General features: G+C 41.4%; 1 protein-coding gene across 1 annotated transcript in view; it reads right to left on the bottom strand.

The window, feature by feature from the left end:
* Positions 1 to 4,505: 4,505 nt before the first annotated feature.
* Positions 4,506 to 18,741, bottom strand: part of LOC139023153 (nebulette) — an 89,766-nt gene continuing 75,530 nt past the window's right edge. The window contains exons 5-21 of the mRNA XM_070435601.1: positions 12,135 to 12,613; positions 11,930 to 12,004; positions 10,223 to 10,291; positions 9,821 to 9,922; positions 8,993 to 9,103; positions 8,572 to 8,682; positions 8,273 to 8,383; positions 7,792 to 7,902; positions 7,293 to 7,400; positions 6,949 to 7,059; positions 6,375 to 6,485; positions 5,869 to 5,976; positions 5,493 to 5,603; positions 5,275 to 5,385; positions 5,033 to 5,143; positions 4,810 to 4,920; positions 4,506 to 4,650 (exon numbers count right to left, since the gene is read on the bottom strand). Of these exons, the coding sequence (XP_070291702.1) occupies positions 4,522 to 4,650; positions 4,810 to 4,920; positions 5,033 to 5,143; positions 5,275 to 5,385; positions 5,493 to 5,603; positions 5,869 to 5,976; positions 6,375 to 6,485; positions 6,949 to 7,059; positions 7,293 to 7,400; positions 7,792 to 7,902; positions 8,273 to 8,383; positions 8,572 to 8,682; positions 8,993 to 9,103; positions 9,821 to 9,922; positions 10,223 to 10,291; positions 11,930 to 12,004; positions 12,135 to 12,602 (2,169 nt within the window). The 5' untranslated portion in view covers positions 12,603 to 12,613 and the 3' untranslated portion in view covers positions 4,506 to 4,521. The remainder of the gene's footprint in view (positions 4,651 to 4,809; positions 4,921 to 5,032; positions 5,144 to 5,274; positions 5,386 to 5,492; positions 5,604 to 5,868; positions 5,977 to 6,374; positions 6,486 to 6,948; positions 7,060 to 7,292; positions 7,401 to 7,791; positions 7,903 to 8,272; positions 8,384 to 8,571; positions 8,683 to 8,992; positions 9,104 to 9,820; positions 9,923 to 10,222; positions 10,292 to 11,929; positions 12,005 to 12,134; positions 12,614 to 18,741) is intronic.

Below are 18,741 nucleotides of genomic sequence, written 5' to 3' on the forward strand. Positions count from 1 at the left end.
TTGCGCATGGTAATCTTAGGCTTGTGTGCTTGGCCTTGGAAACCCATTTCATGAAGCTCCCGACAAACAGTTATTGTGCTGACGTTGCTTCCAGAGGCAGTGTGGAACTTAGTAGTAAGTGTTGCAACCGCGGACAGACGATTTTTACACGCTACGCACTTCAGCATTCGACGGTCCAGTTCTGTGAGCTTATGTGGCCTACCAGCCGTTGTTGCTCCTAGACGTTTCCACTTCACAATAACAGCACTTACAGCTTACCGGGGCAGCTCTAGCAGGGCTGAAATTAGACAAACTGAATTGTTGGAAAAGTGGCATCCTATGGCGGTGCCACGTTGAAAGTCACTGAGCTCTTCAGTAAGGCCATTCTACTAGCAATGTTTGTCTATGGAGATTGCATGGGTGTGAGCTCGATTTTATACACCTGTCAGCAACGGGTGTGGCTGAAAAAGCCGAATCCACTAACTTTAAGGGGTGTCCACATACTTTTGATTATATAGTGTATCATCTTTCTACTTTTTTGGGTGATTCGCCATCATTATACAGAAAAGCGCCCAAAACAGAAGTTATTAACTAAATGTCCAGCCACCTTGCTCTGCATCTCTGTCATTTCTCTGGCAAACTGTATCTCTGTGGTCTCTGGTAGTAGAGAGTAGAGGGAGGTTGAGATGTCCTTCTTTCCACTCTCTTTGTATTTGATCTGAGAAACAGAGAGAGATGAGTAAGTATTAACACTCGTTTAATGATCTCAAGCTATGCACTTGTGTAGATATGAAAGTATTGGATAGGTATAAGAAATATGGTATAAAATACACCTAGAAAGACGGAAAGGTAGAGCTGCTACCTTATTGCTTATACTTATCTATTTATTTTAGAGCTACATCAAGTGCCCAAGGGAATTGTTTCTGAACCTGGCTTATGTCTGAATAAATGTGGAGTGCCAATGGAAGTTGCAAACAGAATGACTATAACAACATTATGTTAATGCCAGGGGCATTCGTGCTAACCTCGCTCTGCATTTCAGTGAGCTCCCGAGCTCTGTCTGTTTCCATCGTCTCAGGGAGTTGAGAGTAAGCCGAACCAGAGAAGACTTTCTCACCTTTGTATTTGAGCTGGAAAACAAAGTAATGGATGTGAGTTGAGGTGGGCCTCCGTGCTTCAGCAAACAAAGTAAAGTAGAAGAGCTGCTGCTCAACAACAGAGACAGGAATAAAAAACTATGGCTTACCCAAAAGAAACGTCCAATAGTGTAGTTATTTATGGTAAAGGCATTGGAGCACTCAAATAACACAGGTAGAGATTTGCCTCATCTTAGAACGCTCAGGCTTTATTCCATTAGATGGACAGGTACACTGATGTTTGAAACTGATTTAATGGATGTTTGTCAGTAACAGGAAGGGTTTCCTCTGAATTAGTTATGACGAAAAATGTAATGTACAGACATCAGATGGGCAGCCCATGTTCTTACCTCCTCACTCTGTAGCTGGGAAGCCTCTTTGGCGTGCTGGGTCTCCAAAGTCTCTGGTAAGGTGGAGTAGAGAGAAGTGGAGGCCTCTTTCTTCCCTGCTTCTTTGTATTTTGTCTGGAAAACAACAGCAACAAAAGCCACAGAGGTGGAAAAAGTACCCAATTATCATACTTGTACTTAAGTACTTTACACCACTGAAAAGACACTGCTACTTTTGTAGACATAATAAAAACGTACAGGTATTCTCTGACTAAAAGGCGTTTTTTGTCAGACGGATAAAAGTTTTTCTGTGTTTCTCTCTGAAAGGGAATTCCTCATTCTCTGGCTTCAGTTATTGACAAAAGAAAATATCACATTTTGAGAATCATATTTTGCACAAATCAATGAATTGATATCAACCGGAGATTTTCACGGTAAAATAACTGAAGTTAGTACTGTATTRAGCCCATGTTGATGTTTGGTGATTTTAAACAGATATTTACCTCGCTCTGCATTTCAGACATCTGCTTTGCAAACTGTGTCTCTGCTGTCTCAGGGAGCAGAGAGTAGAGGTTGATAGAGTTCTCCTCAGTATCTTCTTTATACTTGATCTGGTATAGTAGAAATGGAAAGACAGCTTAAGAACCAGAGATAGTTGAGACCAAGCCTACAAAATCATTGCCAAACACCAGTGAGAATAACTTATATGTGTTTGCTTCCCACACAAAATCCTCCCCAAAGGTTCACTTATATATGTGGTTGTTTGGATAAATTGGATATGAAGCGACAAGAAAGATTTCTAATCACTGACCAACAAACTAAAATATTTGATAACCTGAAATCAAACTTCTCTGAGATCGTACTCAGAGCAAATTTAAATAAACAATCAAATAACTATTTTACTCATAGTCATTCTGCGAGAATGCACATTGTACATGCATTTTATTATTTAATTTTTTATTTAGCCACCCTATGGGACTCCCAATCACGCCCGGTTGTGATACAGCTTGGATTCGAACCAGGGTGTCTGTAGTGACGCATCTAGCACTGACATGCAGTACCATAGACCGCTGCGCAACTCGGGAGCCCATACTGCATATTGTATATTCTAACAGCATATACACGCATATGTATTCTTTACCTGGCTCCGCATTGCTGATTGTCGTTTCGCAAAATTTGTCTCAATTGTTTCGGGTAGCGTAGAATAGAAACTGGGGGAGGTGTCCTTTTTCAGTCCTTCCTTGTACTTTAGCTGGAATAAAGGAAACATCACATGAAAACATTGTTTTGAGTCTAATTGAATTGTACTCATATAGCCAATAATAAGGCAATAGCGGTTAGAGCGTTGGGCCATTAACCGAAAGGTCGCTGGTTCGAATTCCCAAGCCGACAAAGTGAAAAATCTGTCTATGTGCCCTTGAGCAAAGCACTTAACCCTAATTTGCTCCAGGGGTGCCGTACTACTATGGCTGAAACTGTAAAACAACACATTTCACTGCACCTATCCAGTGTATGTGACAATAAAAAAACATATGTACTCTATATTTATAGATATGTTTTTTATGTACCATTTTTATGTACAAGCTAAATAGTCAAAAATACTCAGTAATAGATAGCATATGTGTGAGATTGCAAGTATGTGTGAGTACAGTATAGCTTTATACCAGTGTTGAGAAAGAAAAATATAATTTACCAAGCTTGCAAGTACAGTACCAGTGAAATGTTTGGACACACCTACTCATTCCAAGGTTTTCATTATTTTTACTATTTTCTACATTGTAGAATAATAGTGAAGACATCAAATCTATGAAATAACACATATGGAATCATGTAGTAACCAAAAAAGTGTTAAACAAATCAAAAAAATATTTTATATTTGAGATTCTTCAAAGTAGCCACCCTTTGCCTTGATGACAGCTTTGCACACTCTTGGCATTTTCTCAACCAGCTTCATGAGGTAGTCACCTGGAATGCATTTCAATTAACAGGTGTGTCTTGTTAAAAGTTAATTTGTGGAATTTCTTTCCTCCTTAATGCGTTTGAGCCAATCAGTTGTGTTGTGACAAGGTAGGGTTGATAAACAGAAGATAACCCTATTTGGTAAAAGACCAAGTCCATATTATGGCAAGAACAGCTCTAATAAGCAAAGAGAAACAACAGTCCATCATTACTTTAAGACATGACATTTCTTCAAGTGCAATCGCAAAGACCATCAAGTGCTATGATGAAACTGGCTCTAATCAGGACCGCCACAGGAAAGGAAGAAACAGAGTTACCTCTGCTGCAGAAGATAAGTTCATTAGAGTTACCAGCTTCAGAAATTGCAGCCAAAATAAATGCTTCACAGAGTTCTAGTAACAGACACATCTCAACATCAACTGTTCAGAGGAGACTATGTGAATCAGGCCTTCATGGTCCAATTGCTGCAAAGAAACCACTTCTAAAGGACACCAATAAGAACAAGCGACTTGCTTGGGCCAAGAAACAAGAGTAATGGTCATTAAACCGGTGGACATTTGTCCATTAGTCTGGAGTCCAAACTCTTGGATGAGTAGGTGTTCTAAAACTTTCAACCGGTAGTGTACATGTGTCACGACTTCCGCCGAAGTCGGTTCCTCTCCTTGTTTGGGCGGCGTTCGGCGGTCGACCTCACCGGTCTTCTAGCCATCGTCGATCCACCTTTCATTTTCCATTTGTTTTGTCTTGTTTTCCCACACACCTGGTTTACATTCCCTCATTACGTGACGTGTATATAACCCTCGGTTCCCCCCATGTCTGTGAGTGGAATTGTTTGTTGTAAAGTGTTTGTGCATTGCTGACTGGTTTGCGACAGGTTATTTCAACCCGTATTTTGTTGTTTCTGGGTGCAGTTTGTTTTGCCTAATAAACTGCTCCGGTTGTTACCCATGTCTGCTCTCCTGCGCCTGACTTCCCTGCAGCCAGTTACGCACCTCTTACAACATGTAGTTCAGTACTCCCCATTACTGTTTATACTCTACCTCACTCTGTAGCTGAGAAGCCTCTTTGGCATGCTGGGTCTCCATTGTTTCTGGTNACATGTAGTTCAGTACTCCCCATTACTGTTTATACTCTACCTCACTCTGTAGCTGAGAAGCCTCTTTGGCATGCTGGGTCTCCATTGTTTCTGGTAAGGTGGAGTAGAGAGAACTAGAAAATCCCTTCCTCCCTGCTTTTTTGTACTTCATCTAAATTGAGGAAAAAKYYWTRKYSKWTWTWWTRKWGTYTTRATTTCCAATYAKTTTYCTCAAGGATCTYTARAATTTTGATGGGCATTGCCATKATTCCAAATGGAACAAASATYTAKYAAAATTYTCCCTTAACTGTAAGGGATAATAGTTGCTAACCTCACTCTGAAGTTCAGATACAGCTTTCGCAAACTGTGTCTCGGTGGTTTCTGGAAGCTGAGAGTAAACACTTGTGGAGATACGCCTTTTTCCTTCTTCTTTGTATTTATTCTGGAAAAAAGGAAGTTTTGTGATATATAATGATTCTACTTTTTTGGTTAATTCTCAATCATTATACAGAAAAGCGCCCAAAACAGAAGTTATGAACTAAATGTCCAGCCACCTCACTCTGCATCTCTGTCATTTCTCTGGCAAACTGTATCTCTGTGGTCTCTGGTAGTAGAGAGTAGAGGGAGGTTGAGTTGTCCTTCTTTCCACTCTCTTTGTATTTGATCTGAGAAACAGAGAGATGAGTAAGTATTAACACTCAGTCAATGATCTCAAGCTATGCACTTGTGTAGATATGAAAGTATTGGATAGGTCAAATAAATATGGTGAAAATTAAATCTAAATGCTATATAGTACCTCACTCCGTAACTGGGACGCTTCCTTGGCGTGCTGGATGTCCTTGGTCTCAGGGAGTAGAGAGTACAAAGAAGTGACCACCTCCCTCTTGCCCACTTCCTTGTACTTGGTCTACAACAACACAAGAAAACTATCAATTCACATTGCAGGGCCCTTGTGTAGACAAGTGTTTACTGAACTTTAATGAAAGTTAGATTTTGTTTGGAATTAATGTTCACCTCGCTCTGCATTTCAGACATCTGCTTGGCCAACTGGGTCTCTGTGGTCTCGGGAAGCAGAGAATAAAGGCTTGTCGAGATCTTCTGCTTCCCCCCCTCTGTATACTTGAGCTGAAGGAGGAGACACAGAGACATGTGTTTCCTGATCCTGAATCTTCTTAAACCTTCTCTGAAGTTCATGATACATTTCTGTAATAGTTTCTAATAACTTTAATGACTTAGCATTTACGTATTTATAAACTATAAATAAGTATTTAATTATTTGTAAACATGTACAATGAATAAGCATAATTATGTATAAGCATTACCCCAAATTCTTCTAATCATTCAGTGACTCATATCTATGAGTCATAGGCCTTCTGTGCTGTGAAATTACCTCGCTCTGTAAGTCGGAGACCTCTTTTGCAAACTGGGTCTCTGGTGTCTCTGGGAGCAGAGAGTAGAGGCTAAAGGAGTTCTCCTTCCTGTCCTCTTTATACTTTTTCTACAAAATGGTGGAAAATAATTTGAGTCAACATGATTGAACTTAAAAAGATTGGAGGATAAATCAATAACATTTATTTATTAAGCCCTTTTTACATCACTCGATGCCACAAAGTGCTGCATATCCTTGTGACTCATCAAGAAATATACTCCTTCTGTTTTTTTTTTGATAAATTGGATAATGAAGAGGCGACATGAAACATTTCCAACTGCTGATTCACAAATTAAAACACGTGATAGATTTAATTAAATTATTCATGATTTATCTGAGATTCTACTCAGGGCAATAAAAAAAAGAAGCAAAGAACCTTCCCTTTTTTATGTAGTCATTCTGTGAGAATGCACATTGTACTCCCTGTGTATTCTAACAGCATATATACACACAGACATATTCTTTACCTCACTTCGCATTGCTGATTGTCGTTTCGCAAAATTAGTCTCAATTGTTTCGGGCAGCGTAGAATAAAAACTGGGGGAGGTGTCCTTTTTCAGTACTTCCCTGTACTTTAGCTGGAATAAAGGAAACATTACATGAAAACATTGGTTACCTCAAATGAAAACTAGAGAAAACTAGAAACTCCCTTCTTGACTGCCTTCTTGTACTTTATCTGACACGAAAACAATAACAGACATCCCAGGACAAGCTAAAAAAAGACTTCCCTTTAAAAGGACCAAATATACAATGAAAGTAATCGGACAATTGAAATGGGCCTACATAAGGCTTTCATAACACATTCATAACACACATACCACAAGTATATAAGTATTTCATAAACGCTGACGTCAAATGCCAACAACCGCAAGTTGATATTTTTTTATTATGCTGTTTTTGACATATACAATTATGAAAGGCTTATGTCATTGCGTATGAATGTGATATGTGTGGGTTATGACGTCCTTATGTAAGTAATAACGTTCAAGTAAAGTGTTACCTAACATTTGGCTTTGATTTTTGTGTTCTTGATGTCCATACCTCACTCTGGAGTTCTGACACAGCTTTAGCAAAATGGGTCTCAGGGGTCTCTGCTAGTTGAGAGTAAATGCAACTGGAGGAATTCCTTTTGCCACTTTCTTTGTATTTGTTCTGAAGGATGACAATGCAAAAATACTCAATTAATTAAACCCAGGCATAGACAATAAGCAAGCTTCAATCTGCACAACATGTAATATTGACTGAGGCTGAGCTTAACTTTAGACCACTTCTGAGGTACACAAAACATCTCACAAACTTTTATTTTGGAGTGTTCTAAACCTTGAAATAGCTCTGAGACTATAGTTGCAGTAAATGCTTCCCTGACTTTACAAATGAATACACACCTCGCTCTGCATCTCTGTCATTTCTCTAGCAAACTGGGTCTCTGTGGTCTCTGGGAGTAGAGAGTAGAGGGAGGACAGAGTACCTTTGCTTAACTCTTTGTATTTCATCTGAAAAGGAAGACACAGAGAACCGCAACTAATGACAACGTTCTAATTGAATTCAGGCTCAACACTTCAACAGTTGGCACATTTTCTTTCAAATGTACTGAGTAGAGGGCAGTGACTGTCTTGGGTTTAGGCGGGTATCACACTAAACACACTTTTTATAGGGCTAGAGCCTTTAATTCCATTCTTTTCAAAGGTGTGGACACACTAGGAATGATCCTACACCGTAACACGCCTCCCCTCACCTCACATTTTATGGCTGTTGGTGTGACCTTGTGTCGTCATCAATGTCCATGTTGTTTGTAAATGTTGATTATAAATGATGATTGTCTTCACACTTAAGACACATTCCTGAATAAGGCCAATGAAGTGAAGTGGACTGAAGTTAGAATACCTCACTCTGTAGCAGAGAAGCCTCTTTGGCGTGTTGAATCTCCATGGTCTCTGGTAGCAGGGAATATATGGAAGTAGACAGCCTTCTCTTCCCTGCCTCCCTGTACTTGTTCTGCAACACAAGAGAAATAGCGTCAGTTGGTTTTTACTGCTCGATCCCATTGTATTCTGGTCTCACCACTCTAGGCTGTGTTTAATACTGACAGTGGTATATTGATCATGCCTGGGGTCATGGGATTTGAGCGGTAGCTAACAGTCTGACTGGGAAGTAGACTCAGTTCATTGTCCATCAGACCGTGGAGGCTAGGTACCCGGAAGTCTTCGCCACTGGCCAACTCGGGTTGGCCAATCAGTAAAGGGAGAATGTTAATATAGTGACCCCATGTGCGTAACACTAAAGCTACCGTACGGTCGTTAAATCTTTCCTCCTCATGATGAGAAGAGGAAGCGGAGGAAGAAGAGGAGGAGGAGGGTGGTATTACCTCACTCTGGAACTCTTTCACTGTTTTAGAGAGCTGCATCTCAGTGGTGTCTGGAAGCAGGGAGTACAGGCTGCTGGAGATCTCCCTTTTCCCCTCCTCTCTGTACTTGCTCTGGAAAAGAAACAAGTGCATTCCAAAAACGCTGCCATTCCTAGGCATATTGCAAGACCAGTGCTAAGTGAATTAATTTTCTAGGCACTATGGTTGATGCGTCAGCCACTCAAGTGGATGATATCCGATTTGAATGTCGTTCATTCTCAATTTTACCAAATGGTGTCAGAAGTGGGAAAAGCTCTCACCTCACTCAGCATGTCCGAATGCTCCTTCGCAAACTGAGTCTCAAGGGTCTCCGGGAGCAGTGAGTAGAGGGAAGTGGATATCTCCGTCTTCACATTCCCTTTGTATTTGATCTGGAAAAAGACCAAGTTAGTATTGTATTAATATCAACTGTAATCCTTGTTATTTATCTGATGCCAAAGTGTTTCAGTGGCATTTAACATATTTATCGACTGAACGTATTCAACCTTAAGCCAGGTAAGTCTTCGAGCACACATGATCTTTTACAATAACAACCCGTTTCAGAAATACTGTGGAGGGTGACTTCAAGCTCAAGATGATCAGGCTGGACATATGCAGCCAAGCAATTACACTCTATAACGCTTCTGTGTAGCTAAGTCAGAGAGGCTGAAATAACAAGGAGGTTTGGTGTGATGTCACTACCTCACTCTGTAGCTCGGAGGCCTCTCTGGCGTGTTGGGTCGCCATTGTTTCTGGAAGCACTGAGTAGAGACACATGGCTGTTTCCAACTTTCCTTCCTCCTTGTACTTGGTCTGCAACATAACAGAGATGGAAAGACAACACAAATAATCCCTACTAGCATCCATGCTAAGACAAATGCACAAACACAAAACATACCTGTGTCATAGTTTATGAACATAGCCTAAAATGACAAAGTGCTTGTGAGAAAAACTACTTAAAATGATAAGGAAATAACCAGAGGAAAGGATGCAATACTGTTTTTACGCTTTTAGGATGTTGGGCCAAGCGTAAAAAAATTACTTTGCTTCTATCGACACTCCATGTTTAAAAGACCAGCCAAGCCTTTTTCACAGTGAAAGGTCACATTATATGCATCTATTAAGCTTGTGAGAGCTTCAGGTGAAGCATCAGTGTTGAATATTGATGTCAGTTTTATTCAGTCAACTGTTCGTCTTGTTTGTCTGCTTATGTGCATAATGTATGTGTGTGGGTGCGTGTATGTGTGTTATGAATGTGTGTGTTGACAGGAGCGGAATGCACTATAAAAGTGCAACTAGGGCCTGTTGACAATCGACAGGACAGTCTATCCACAAGCAGAGCTCCAAAACAATACCTTTCTATCACAGGGCTGACAGACACTGTGACTGGAATGACAAAGCTCAGTGCTGAGGAATGTGTTGTGTCTCTGCGGTTTGCCAAGGTGCCAAGGACAGGGGAGAGGGAGAGCGATAGGAGGAGAGCGAGAGAGAGAGAGAGACAGAGAATGATGTCAACAACACACAACTCACCTCAGAGATGAAAGCGTTGATGTTCTTGGAATGCTGAAACTCTACATCGGGGATGAAGAGGTTCTGGGCCTTGGATTTCTCATAACCCTCCTTGTACTTCACCTACAGGGTAGCAGGTAGCAGTGTTATGTTTTGTTCTTTTGTCTTTCTTAGGCCCACCACCACCCACAATATTTGAAGGACAACTTTATTACTTTAATAACATGGTCATGACAAACCGTAAAATACAGGTCGATACAAAGCATACCGTTTTCAGCATATCGTTATCTACACAGGCTGCTTTTCCTACAAAACCTTTACAGGTGGCTACACCCCATTACTGGACACTGAGTCAATCCTGCCACATCCTCCCACAAAAAAAACAGGCTGTATTAAAGAACAGACAGGATGAATCCTACTTACGTCACTTGCCAGAACACTGCATCTCCTGGCAAAACCGGGTTCGGGTAAGACGGGCTTAGCAGCCGAGGCCTGACAGGAGAACAAAGCACATAGTTACAGTCTGCAGAGGGTTAAAACCTGTAGGATGACAGCTGATATGTTGGGCCTCATAATTGTTGAAAATAAGCTTATTGCAAGCTACAGTAATTAGGTAATGACACATTTATTTTACCAGGTAAATTGACTGATAACACATTCTCATTTACAGCAACGACCTGGGGAATAGTTACAAGGGGGGGAGAGTGGATGAATGAGCCAGTTGGAAGCTAATAAACTAATAAGGCACTTTATATGGGTGACCGTGCACTAAGAGCTCATTACTAATGAATACAGTAACTTAAGTGTATGGGTCTGCTTGGCACGTTGTCTGACTGTACCGGTTGTGTTACAGTGTCTATTGTAGCTACAACATGAAGCAGACAAAAGCTCAGCTAGACAAATGTTCCTCTGGCTGATACTGCTGATCAATGCTTTTCCATTTGGACACTGTACTAACCACTGGCATGGCATTACAATGGGGGCATATATTTGACCTTCTACATTTTACCAGCAAAAAGTCAGGCAAAAAAAAGCTTCTACATCTCCAGAACAGGGGGAATAGAGATGGTCTTTCCATTTATTCAACTAGGGGACTCAGACACTGAAGAGAGAGGAAAAGACAACACAAAATATAATAAAACTACACGGAAGTAATATACTGTAGTGTCAGAATGTTAATTATTTATGTCCTGTAATCATGTTTCAACAATCATTTTTTTCCTGCCAAAAGTATTCAAATAGCCAGAGTGCTTCTCCGCTCGTGTGAAATTGTATGGCCAGCAGTTGCTAAAAGTTTTATCTCCACTAAGTGGTGGGTGTCATAATTAGAGAGCACTTTCAGACATGTCGGAATTGTTCTACATCACAGATGGTTAATAAGTAATTATGCAGATTTATGGTGCAAAATAATTGGTTTATTATGTTGACGGACAACAAGGAAACATTCAAATGGCCAATCGCAAACCTCTCTAACCAGTCATCCCGCCCTCACTTTTTTTCTCCATATGACCAGAGGAAAAATTAGGAGGCGGGGGCTTCTGAATGATAAGCAGCTGAAATCCAAAATGGTTGCTACGTTCTTCTTTACTAGATATGGCTTCTTATCTAATGGGCAGGCAACACAAACTGTACTTCCTTCCCTTTGAAAGCCATAAAGAACTAATTTCATTTGAGGGATCATATCACCATGGTTATTCAAAAGTAAAGTTATCTTCTGAGTTGGAGCAGAGGGAGGGAGTTCTGATTTAATCTATACATTTCTAGGCTTGTTTGGTTCCCATGTGCCTTTCCTATCTAGTAATAGAAGTACTATTTTAGGACACCTTCAGACGCCAGACTCACCTCTCTTTGAGCTTAGCATCCATAGTAATCTCTATCTCCTAGGGGTGTTGAGCACAAAAAAGGGTCCACCCTCTCATTTCAGTCCAGATTAATTATCCCCAGATTGGCCAACAAGCCTCTTCATCTGTGGGGCTGTGGTGTAGGCATGACTAAATCCCTCAAGGGTTTTCCTCCAAATCCTTTACAGGTGGCTATAACCCATTACTGGACACTGCAGTGAATCCTGCCACAACTTTGCACAATTACAACAGGCTGTATTAGAGAACACAGAGGATGAATCCTACTTACGTCACTTGCTAGAACACTGCACCTCCTGGCGACATGCACACTGGGTCTGCGCAAGACGGGCTTAGCAGTCGAGGCCTGACAGGAGAACAAAGCACATAGCTACAGTAGGTAGAAATCCCCCCGCAGCTTTAGAAAAGCGTGCCAGTCTGTGCCAAGGTCATCAGAAAGACACACAGGCCGGGGCAATGCCAACTGGCTTTCTCACCTCGACTGCCCCTTCTGTGCCATGCTCGTCCACCGCTGCTTCTCCCAGCACCGTTTCCTCCGATGGTTCTTCTATCCAGGTGACTCGTCCTGTAGCACGCTTGCCCACCACTGCTTCTCCCGACACGGTTTCCTCTGACATTCCTTCCATCAAGGTGACCGTTTCCTCCGACGTTCCTTCCATCAAGGTGACCATTTCCTCTGACGTTCCTTCCATCAAGGTGACCGTTTCCTCTGACATTCCATCCATCAAGGTGACCGTTTCCTCTGACATTCCATCCATCAAGGTGACCGTTTCTTCCGACGTTTCATCCATCAAGGTGACCGTTTCCTCCGACGTTCCATCCATCAATGTGCCCGTTTCTTCCATCAAGGTGACCGTTTCCACCAATGTTCCTTCCATCGAGGTGAGAGCTTTTTCCAACGTTTCTTCCATCAAGCTGCCCGTTTCCTCTGACGTTTCTTCCATCTAGGTGACTTCTGGGTAAAGAAAACAGTAAAACACACAAAATAGATGGTTTTGAGGCAGGTAATGTAAATGTAGCCAAGCCTAAGAGTCAAAACGCTGTTCTGGAAGGATTTCGTTTTCTGGCTCAACTCTCCCTCTCGACTCTATGTTGGGTACTCCTTATCATCCCCGCTTTCCCGATTTAGACCCCACTTAGGGCGTTATCAATGGTGATGCCATACATGTGAATCAGAGGGCCAGTCCTAAGGGTGGGAGGGTGAGGAGGTTCAGGAAAGGTGTTGCACACTGGATGGAATGTCCCAATCCAGACGTGTCCTCTAATAACCAAAGTATTTTAGTTATTTGAGATAACAAGTGCAAGTCCAAAAAGGCAACACCCTCCTTAACCTTCAACCTTTAACCTTACAAAAAACCTTCACTGGCCTGACCTTAAGGGTAACCATGACAGAATGAAGAGACCAGTGGAGGGGAGTGAAAAGTTGAGGCCAATAAAGCAGATATGGAGGAGTTGGCATGAGAATAATATTACCAGAGCGCTTTACACTGCCATCCTCCCACTCAGTCTCCAAACAAGCTGATTGGATGCAGAACACAATTAATTAACGTTAACATTCAATATCCCTAATTTAGATCTGACTATTACCATAATTGACCCCTAAATATAGGGCTTTAGGCACCAATACTGTGGGAGGTTTTCTCCTCGTATTATATGTAGTGGAATAGGGTAGCATTGGGTTTGTATGGCACAAAGAAAGCTAGCTTTAACTGGATGACAGACCCATTTGGAACCAAATCTTGATACCAGTGACTCTACAGTGAGGAAATTCAATTTGGCCCAGTGACTCATGTTGCAACAAGCAGCACTTGTTGTTATTATGAATCCTGCCAAGATGGAATATGAGGAAATTCACTTGTAGGTGCAAAGTCGTCAGCATACAGTAAATTACAGTTCTCTAAAAGACAAAGAAATCAAGTTGTTTCGCATTGCTCTCAATGCCCTGGCTTCTATCCATTGAAATTACACAGAAACGTCAAAGAGATGGCAAATAAATATAACACATTGACATTCTAATCTGAAGAATGCCTGTCTTTCAAAACTAGATCCTGTGGAACCGCAGTGTGCCAGTTAATAGCTCTAGCAACATGTCTGCACTCCCTATTAGCAGAGAGGTCGTCCATGGGCAGTCAGTTAAAGAAGGCCCTATTCTTCCTGCATGCGGTCATGTGCCTGGGCTCTTATCTCAAAGGCACTGAGCAGAGCTGTGGTAGCAGAGCCCTCACCTTTATTCAGCCTCAACACAATAGAGCCCTCACCTTTTAGCTCAAAGCACCCGCGGGCCGTATGTTTGACACCCCTGAGTTGTATAATACTTGTTTCGCTGTGTAGATGAATATGTGAATTTCAGGCTTGCTATACATACCTTTTCTTTCTCTGGTTTACCTGAGAGGAACTGAAACCAATGTGTTTACTTCTTAGTAAGTGTGTTAGGGAAAAAATTGTTAGGGATTTTGAAGACACAAAGGACAGAACAATTCAACATTGTTTGTAGAGCATGCAATGGCTATTAGTAAAATTGTTGTGTGGTGGTATTATACATTTTGTATTTTAAACATGTCATGGTGTAATAATGTTATATGATGTACTGTTTTATATGTAATGTAAGTGCCTTAATGTGTTTGGACCTCAGGAAGAGTAGCTGCTTGGCAGGAACTAATGGGGATCCATAATAAACCCCAGGAAGATACTGTGAATTTATAGGATACTGTGAAGGGTTAAGTTTTTCTGACTGAAATCAGTCATCACTCTCATTACCTCATGTCCACCCACCTATGCACAACTTCTACTCTGCAATCACTACAAAGTAGATTCTAGGAAACAGCAAGAAGTGTGCATGTTTTGGGGTACTCAACACAGTCGAGGCTATTACAGTGGAAAAACAATCACTGACAGCCATGTGTCATCCCTGGCCACTGTCTAATCTAATAGAAACAGACTTTTACAATTCTGCCACGACTACCAGCAAAGGTAAACTGGGATGATATTGCCAGCTCATCAATATTAATTTACAGTTGAGAGTACTGTCAGTGACCTAAACCTTTCTCCATCGCTGACAGAATTATTCATATGGCCCAGGGAAGCCAAGGTTGTGGACTGTAGCAATTCAACCATCAATTAGTTCATTGAATTGTAGTACTATGGAGCAAATAACATCTTAGCAGTCCTTTAGGTTTGGAGAGGAGAAGCCTTATAGGTCTCTGGTTGGGTTCTCCTGTGACACACGACATTCCCGAGATAGATGAGCACCACATTGACTGTGAAAGTCATTCATTAGGCTTCTCGCCTAAATAGCACTGCAGGTCACTATGGCAGATTATATGTTGGAGGTAATGAGGTTTCAGTAATGTGGTTCACAATATGCACTGCTCTTTAGAGGGTAATTTATGAAGACAATGATGTTGCACGAGAACTGGGTTCAATCTGTATTTGTTTTCTTTTAAACACTTCAGCTTCGCCAGATTGAGCTGGAATCAATGGAATGGTCCCAAATGTGCAAATCCCTACCATCTGGCACTCCAGGCAGGCTCAATTAAAATGCTCAAAGAATTTGGAAGAAAACAAAACCTCAGGTTTGGACTTTACATTGTGGAGTGAGGTTTGGGCTGAAAGAATAGTGCGCCCGTCCATACAGTAGCATGAACAGGCCCGTTCATACAGTAGCATGAACAGGGTGGCATGAACCAAAATTATTTGTATTCGTTTTTTTAGTAGGGTGTCAGATGCTGGCTTAATAGGGCAGCCATCTGGCCGCTAAGTTCACTCAACCATTTCAAAGGGGGACCAAACAGCCAAAATCGAGAGATAAAATGTGAAAGTTTCGACCCATCATTGTCTCCTTTGAAGCTCTGTCAACATCGCTTGCAGAAAAATCCAAAACAAACATACATGAGGGCCAATCATGTGGTCACGCTGTACTTCACCTCGTGTGAACACTATCGCTACTTTCCATTTAGTCACATTTTACATCAGAGCCACAAAAGCCTGTGCTTTTGATACATCACATCAGCACTATTTATAAAGTACTGATTGCAAATCGACTGCCTCGGTCCGTTAGCAGTAAATTGGGGATGCAGTATGAGAACTAAAATCCTTGATTTACAGTAAGTCACCTTATGTTTGTTTCTTAACATGATCTTGACAAAAGCTAAAATGTATTTATTTATAACTTACTCATCCTGTATTCGCACAGGTGGGGCGGCAGGTAGCCTAGTGGTTAGAGCGTTGGACTAGTAACCGGAAGGTTGCTAGATCGAATCCCCGAGCTGACAAGGTAAAAATCTGTTGTTAACCCACTGTTCCTAGGCCGTCATTGTAAATAAGAATTTGTTCTTAACTGACTTGCCTATTTAAATAAAAAAATATAACAGGTAATCCTACTCTTTTAGAAGGGGCACAAGTTCTAAATGCCACAGTGCAACACAGTTTCTGGGGGTATCAGGAGAGTAAGGGCTAAGGAATGCTTTAGATTGGCCATGGAGATCACAGAGGGGGGAAACAGGGATGGGACAGCCTTTAGAGTGGGACTAGCACCCCTCCTATGGACAGCATTAACATAAACAACCAATCCCAAATACAATTTTATTTTCTGGTTAGATTAAAAGGAAAAGGAGTCCCATAATCAACGCAACACAAAAGGGATTTCTATCCAGTTATGTTCAAATTAGGGATAATTCAAAACAGCTACTGCATGTCCGTGTACAGTTGAAGTCGGAAGTTTACATACATTTTAGCCAAATATATTTAAACTCCGTTTTTCACAATTCCTGACATTTAATCAGAGTAAAAATTATTATGTCTGTCTTAGGTCAGTTAGGATCACCACTTTATTTTAAGAATGTGAAAAGTCAGAATAATAGCAGAGAGAATGATTTTTTCAGCTTATATTTATTTCATCACATTCCCAGTGGGTCAGAAGCTTACATACACTCAATTACTATTTGGTAGCATTGCCTTTAAATTGTTTAACTTGGGTCAAACGTTTCGGGTAGCCTTCCACAAGCTTCCCACAATAAGTTGGGTGAATTTTGTCCCATTCCTCCTGACAGAGCTGGTGTAACTGAGTCAGTTTTGTAGGCCTCCTTGCTCGCACACGCTTTTTCAGTTCTGCCCACAAATGTTCTATGGGATTGAGGTCAGGGCTTTGTGATGGCCAGTCCAATACCTTGACTTTGTTGTCCTTAAGCCATTTTGCCACAACTTTGGAAGTATGCTTGGGGTCATTGTCCATTTGGAAGACCCATTTGCGACCAAGCTTTAACTTCCTGACTGATGTCTTGAGAAGTTGCTTCAATATATCCACATAATTTCCCTCCCTCATGATGCCATCTATTTTGTGAAGTGCACCAGTCCCTGCTGCAGCAACGCACCCTGACAACATGATGCTGCCACCCCCTGCTTAACCGTTGAGATGGTGTTCTTCGGCTTGCAAGCCTCCCCCTTTTTCCTCCAAACATAACGATGGTCATTATGGCCAAACAGTTCTATTATTGTTTCATCAGACCAGATGACATTTCTCCAAAAAGTACGATCTTTGTCCCCATGTGCAGTTGCAAACCGTAGTGTGGATTTTTATTGGTGGTTTTGGAGCAGTGGCTTCTTCCTTGCTGAGTGGCCTTTCAGATTATGTCAATATAGGACTCGTTGTACTGTGGATATAGATACTTTTGTACCCGTTTCCTCCAGCATCTTCACAAGGTCCTTTGCTGTTGTTCTGGGATTGATTTGCATTTTTCGCACCAAAGTACGTTCATCTCTAGGAGACAGAACACGCCTCCTTCCTGAGCGGTATGACGGCTGCATGGTCCCATGGTGATTATACGTGCGTACTATTGTTTGTACAGATGAACGTTGTACCTTCAGGTGCTTGGAAATTGCTCCCAAGGATGAACCAGACTTGTGGAGGGCTTCAGTTTTTTCAGAGGTCTTGGCTGATTTCTTTTGATTTAACCATGATGTCAAACAAAGAGGCACTGAGTTTGAAGGTAGGCCTTGAAATACATCCACAGGTACACCTCCAATTGACTCAAATGATGTCAATTAGCCTATCAGAAGCTTCTAAAGCCATGATATCATTTTCTGGAATTTTCCAAGCTGGTTAAAGGCACAGTCAACTTAGTGTATGTAAACTTCTGACCCACTGGAATTGTGATACAGTGAATTATAAGTGAAATAATCTGTCTGTAAACAATTGTTGGAAAAATGACTTGTGTCATGCACAAAGTAGATGTCCTCACCGCCTTGCCAAAACTATAGTTTGTTAACAAGAAATTTGGTGGTTGAGTGGTTTAAAAAACGAGTTTTAATGACTCCAACCTAAGTATGTAAACTTCCGACTTCAACTGTATGTATGATGAAGTTGCTGATGCATATGGGAATACTGTTTGTATAAATAACCCCATGCATGTTTTTCCATGTTATTTGGGATTTGATAACTGGGTAAGACTGGTAGGCGTGGTGCAGCTAAAAAGAGCCCGTAACAACCCATATGTGGTTGAAAACCACGCCAGAGGATTCTGGGCCAGTGCGGTAGAAGTGGGGGAGTGGATGTGTATTTTGGGAGGCCACCGCTCTGAATTCTTAGCGTCATACTAGCCATGATGCAGAAACAGAAGGCATTCAACCCTGTCTCAGTACTATAGCATTCATATACAAGTCAACCGTGTACATGTTGTTCTGAGGCTAATGTAGCTTTATCAGCTAAACCTGAGGATATTGTCGCAATAGCCGCTAACTAGCTTTAGCAGCTAAACCTGAGGGTAATGTAGCATTAGCCACTAACTAGCATTAGCAGCTAAACCTGAGCGTAATGTAGCATTAGCCGCTAACTAGCATTAGCAGCTAAACCTGAGGGTAATGTAGCATTAGCAGAAGGATAGATGTCTCATGCTCTGGCACGCTGCTTTTAGGCCCTGAAAACCTGCCAATAGTGCTAGATGGCACACACATGCATTTAATGGATGTTGTATAATAAAGATTTATTAGGCTGGTATTTGGATTAGACTAGCAGTATTGATATGCTCCTCTCTGATAGCACTTTTTAGAGTAAAAAACAACAGAACAAAGAATTTCCTATAGGTTTCA

This window comes from Salvelinus sp. IW2-2015, linkage group LG27 (genome assembly GCF_002910315.2).
Source record: "Salvelinus sp. IW2-2015 linkage group LG27, ASM291031v2, whole genome shotgun sequence".
Taxonomy (NCBI): domain Eukaryota; kingdom Metazoa; phylum Chordata; class Actinopteri; order Salmoniformes; family Salmonidae; genus Salvelinus; species Salvelinus sp. IW2-2015.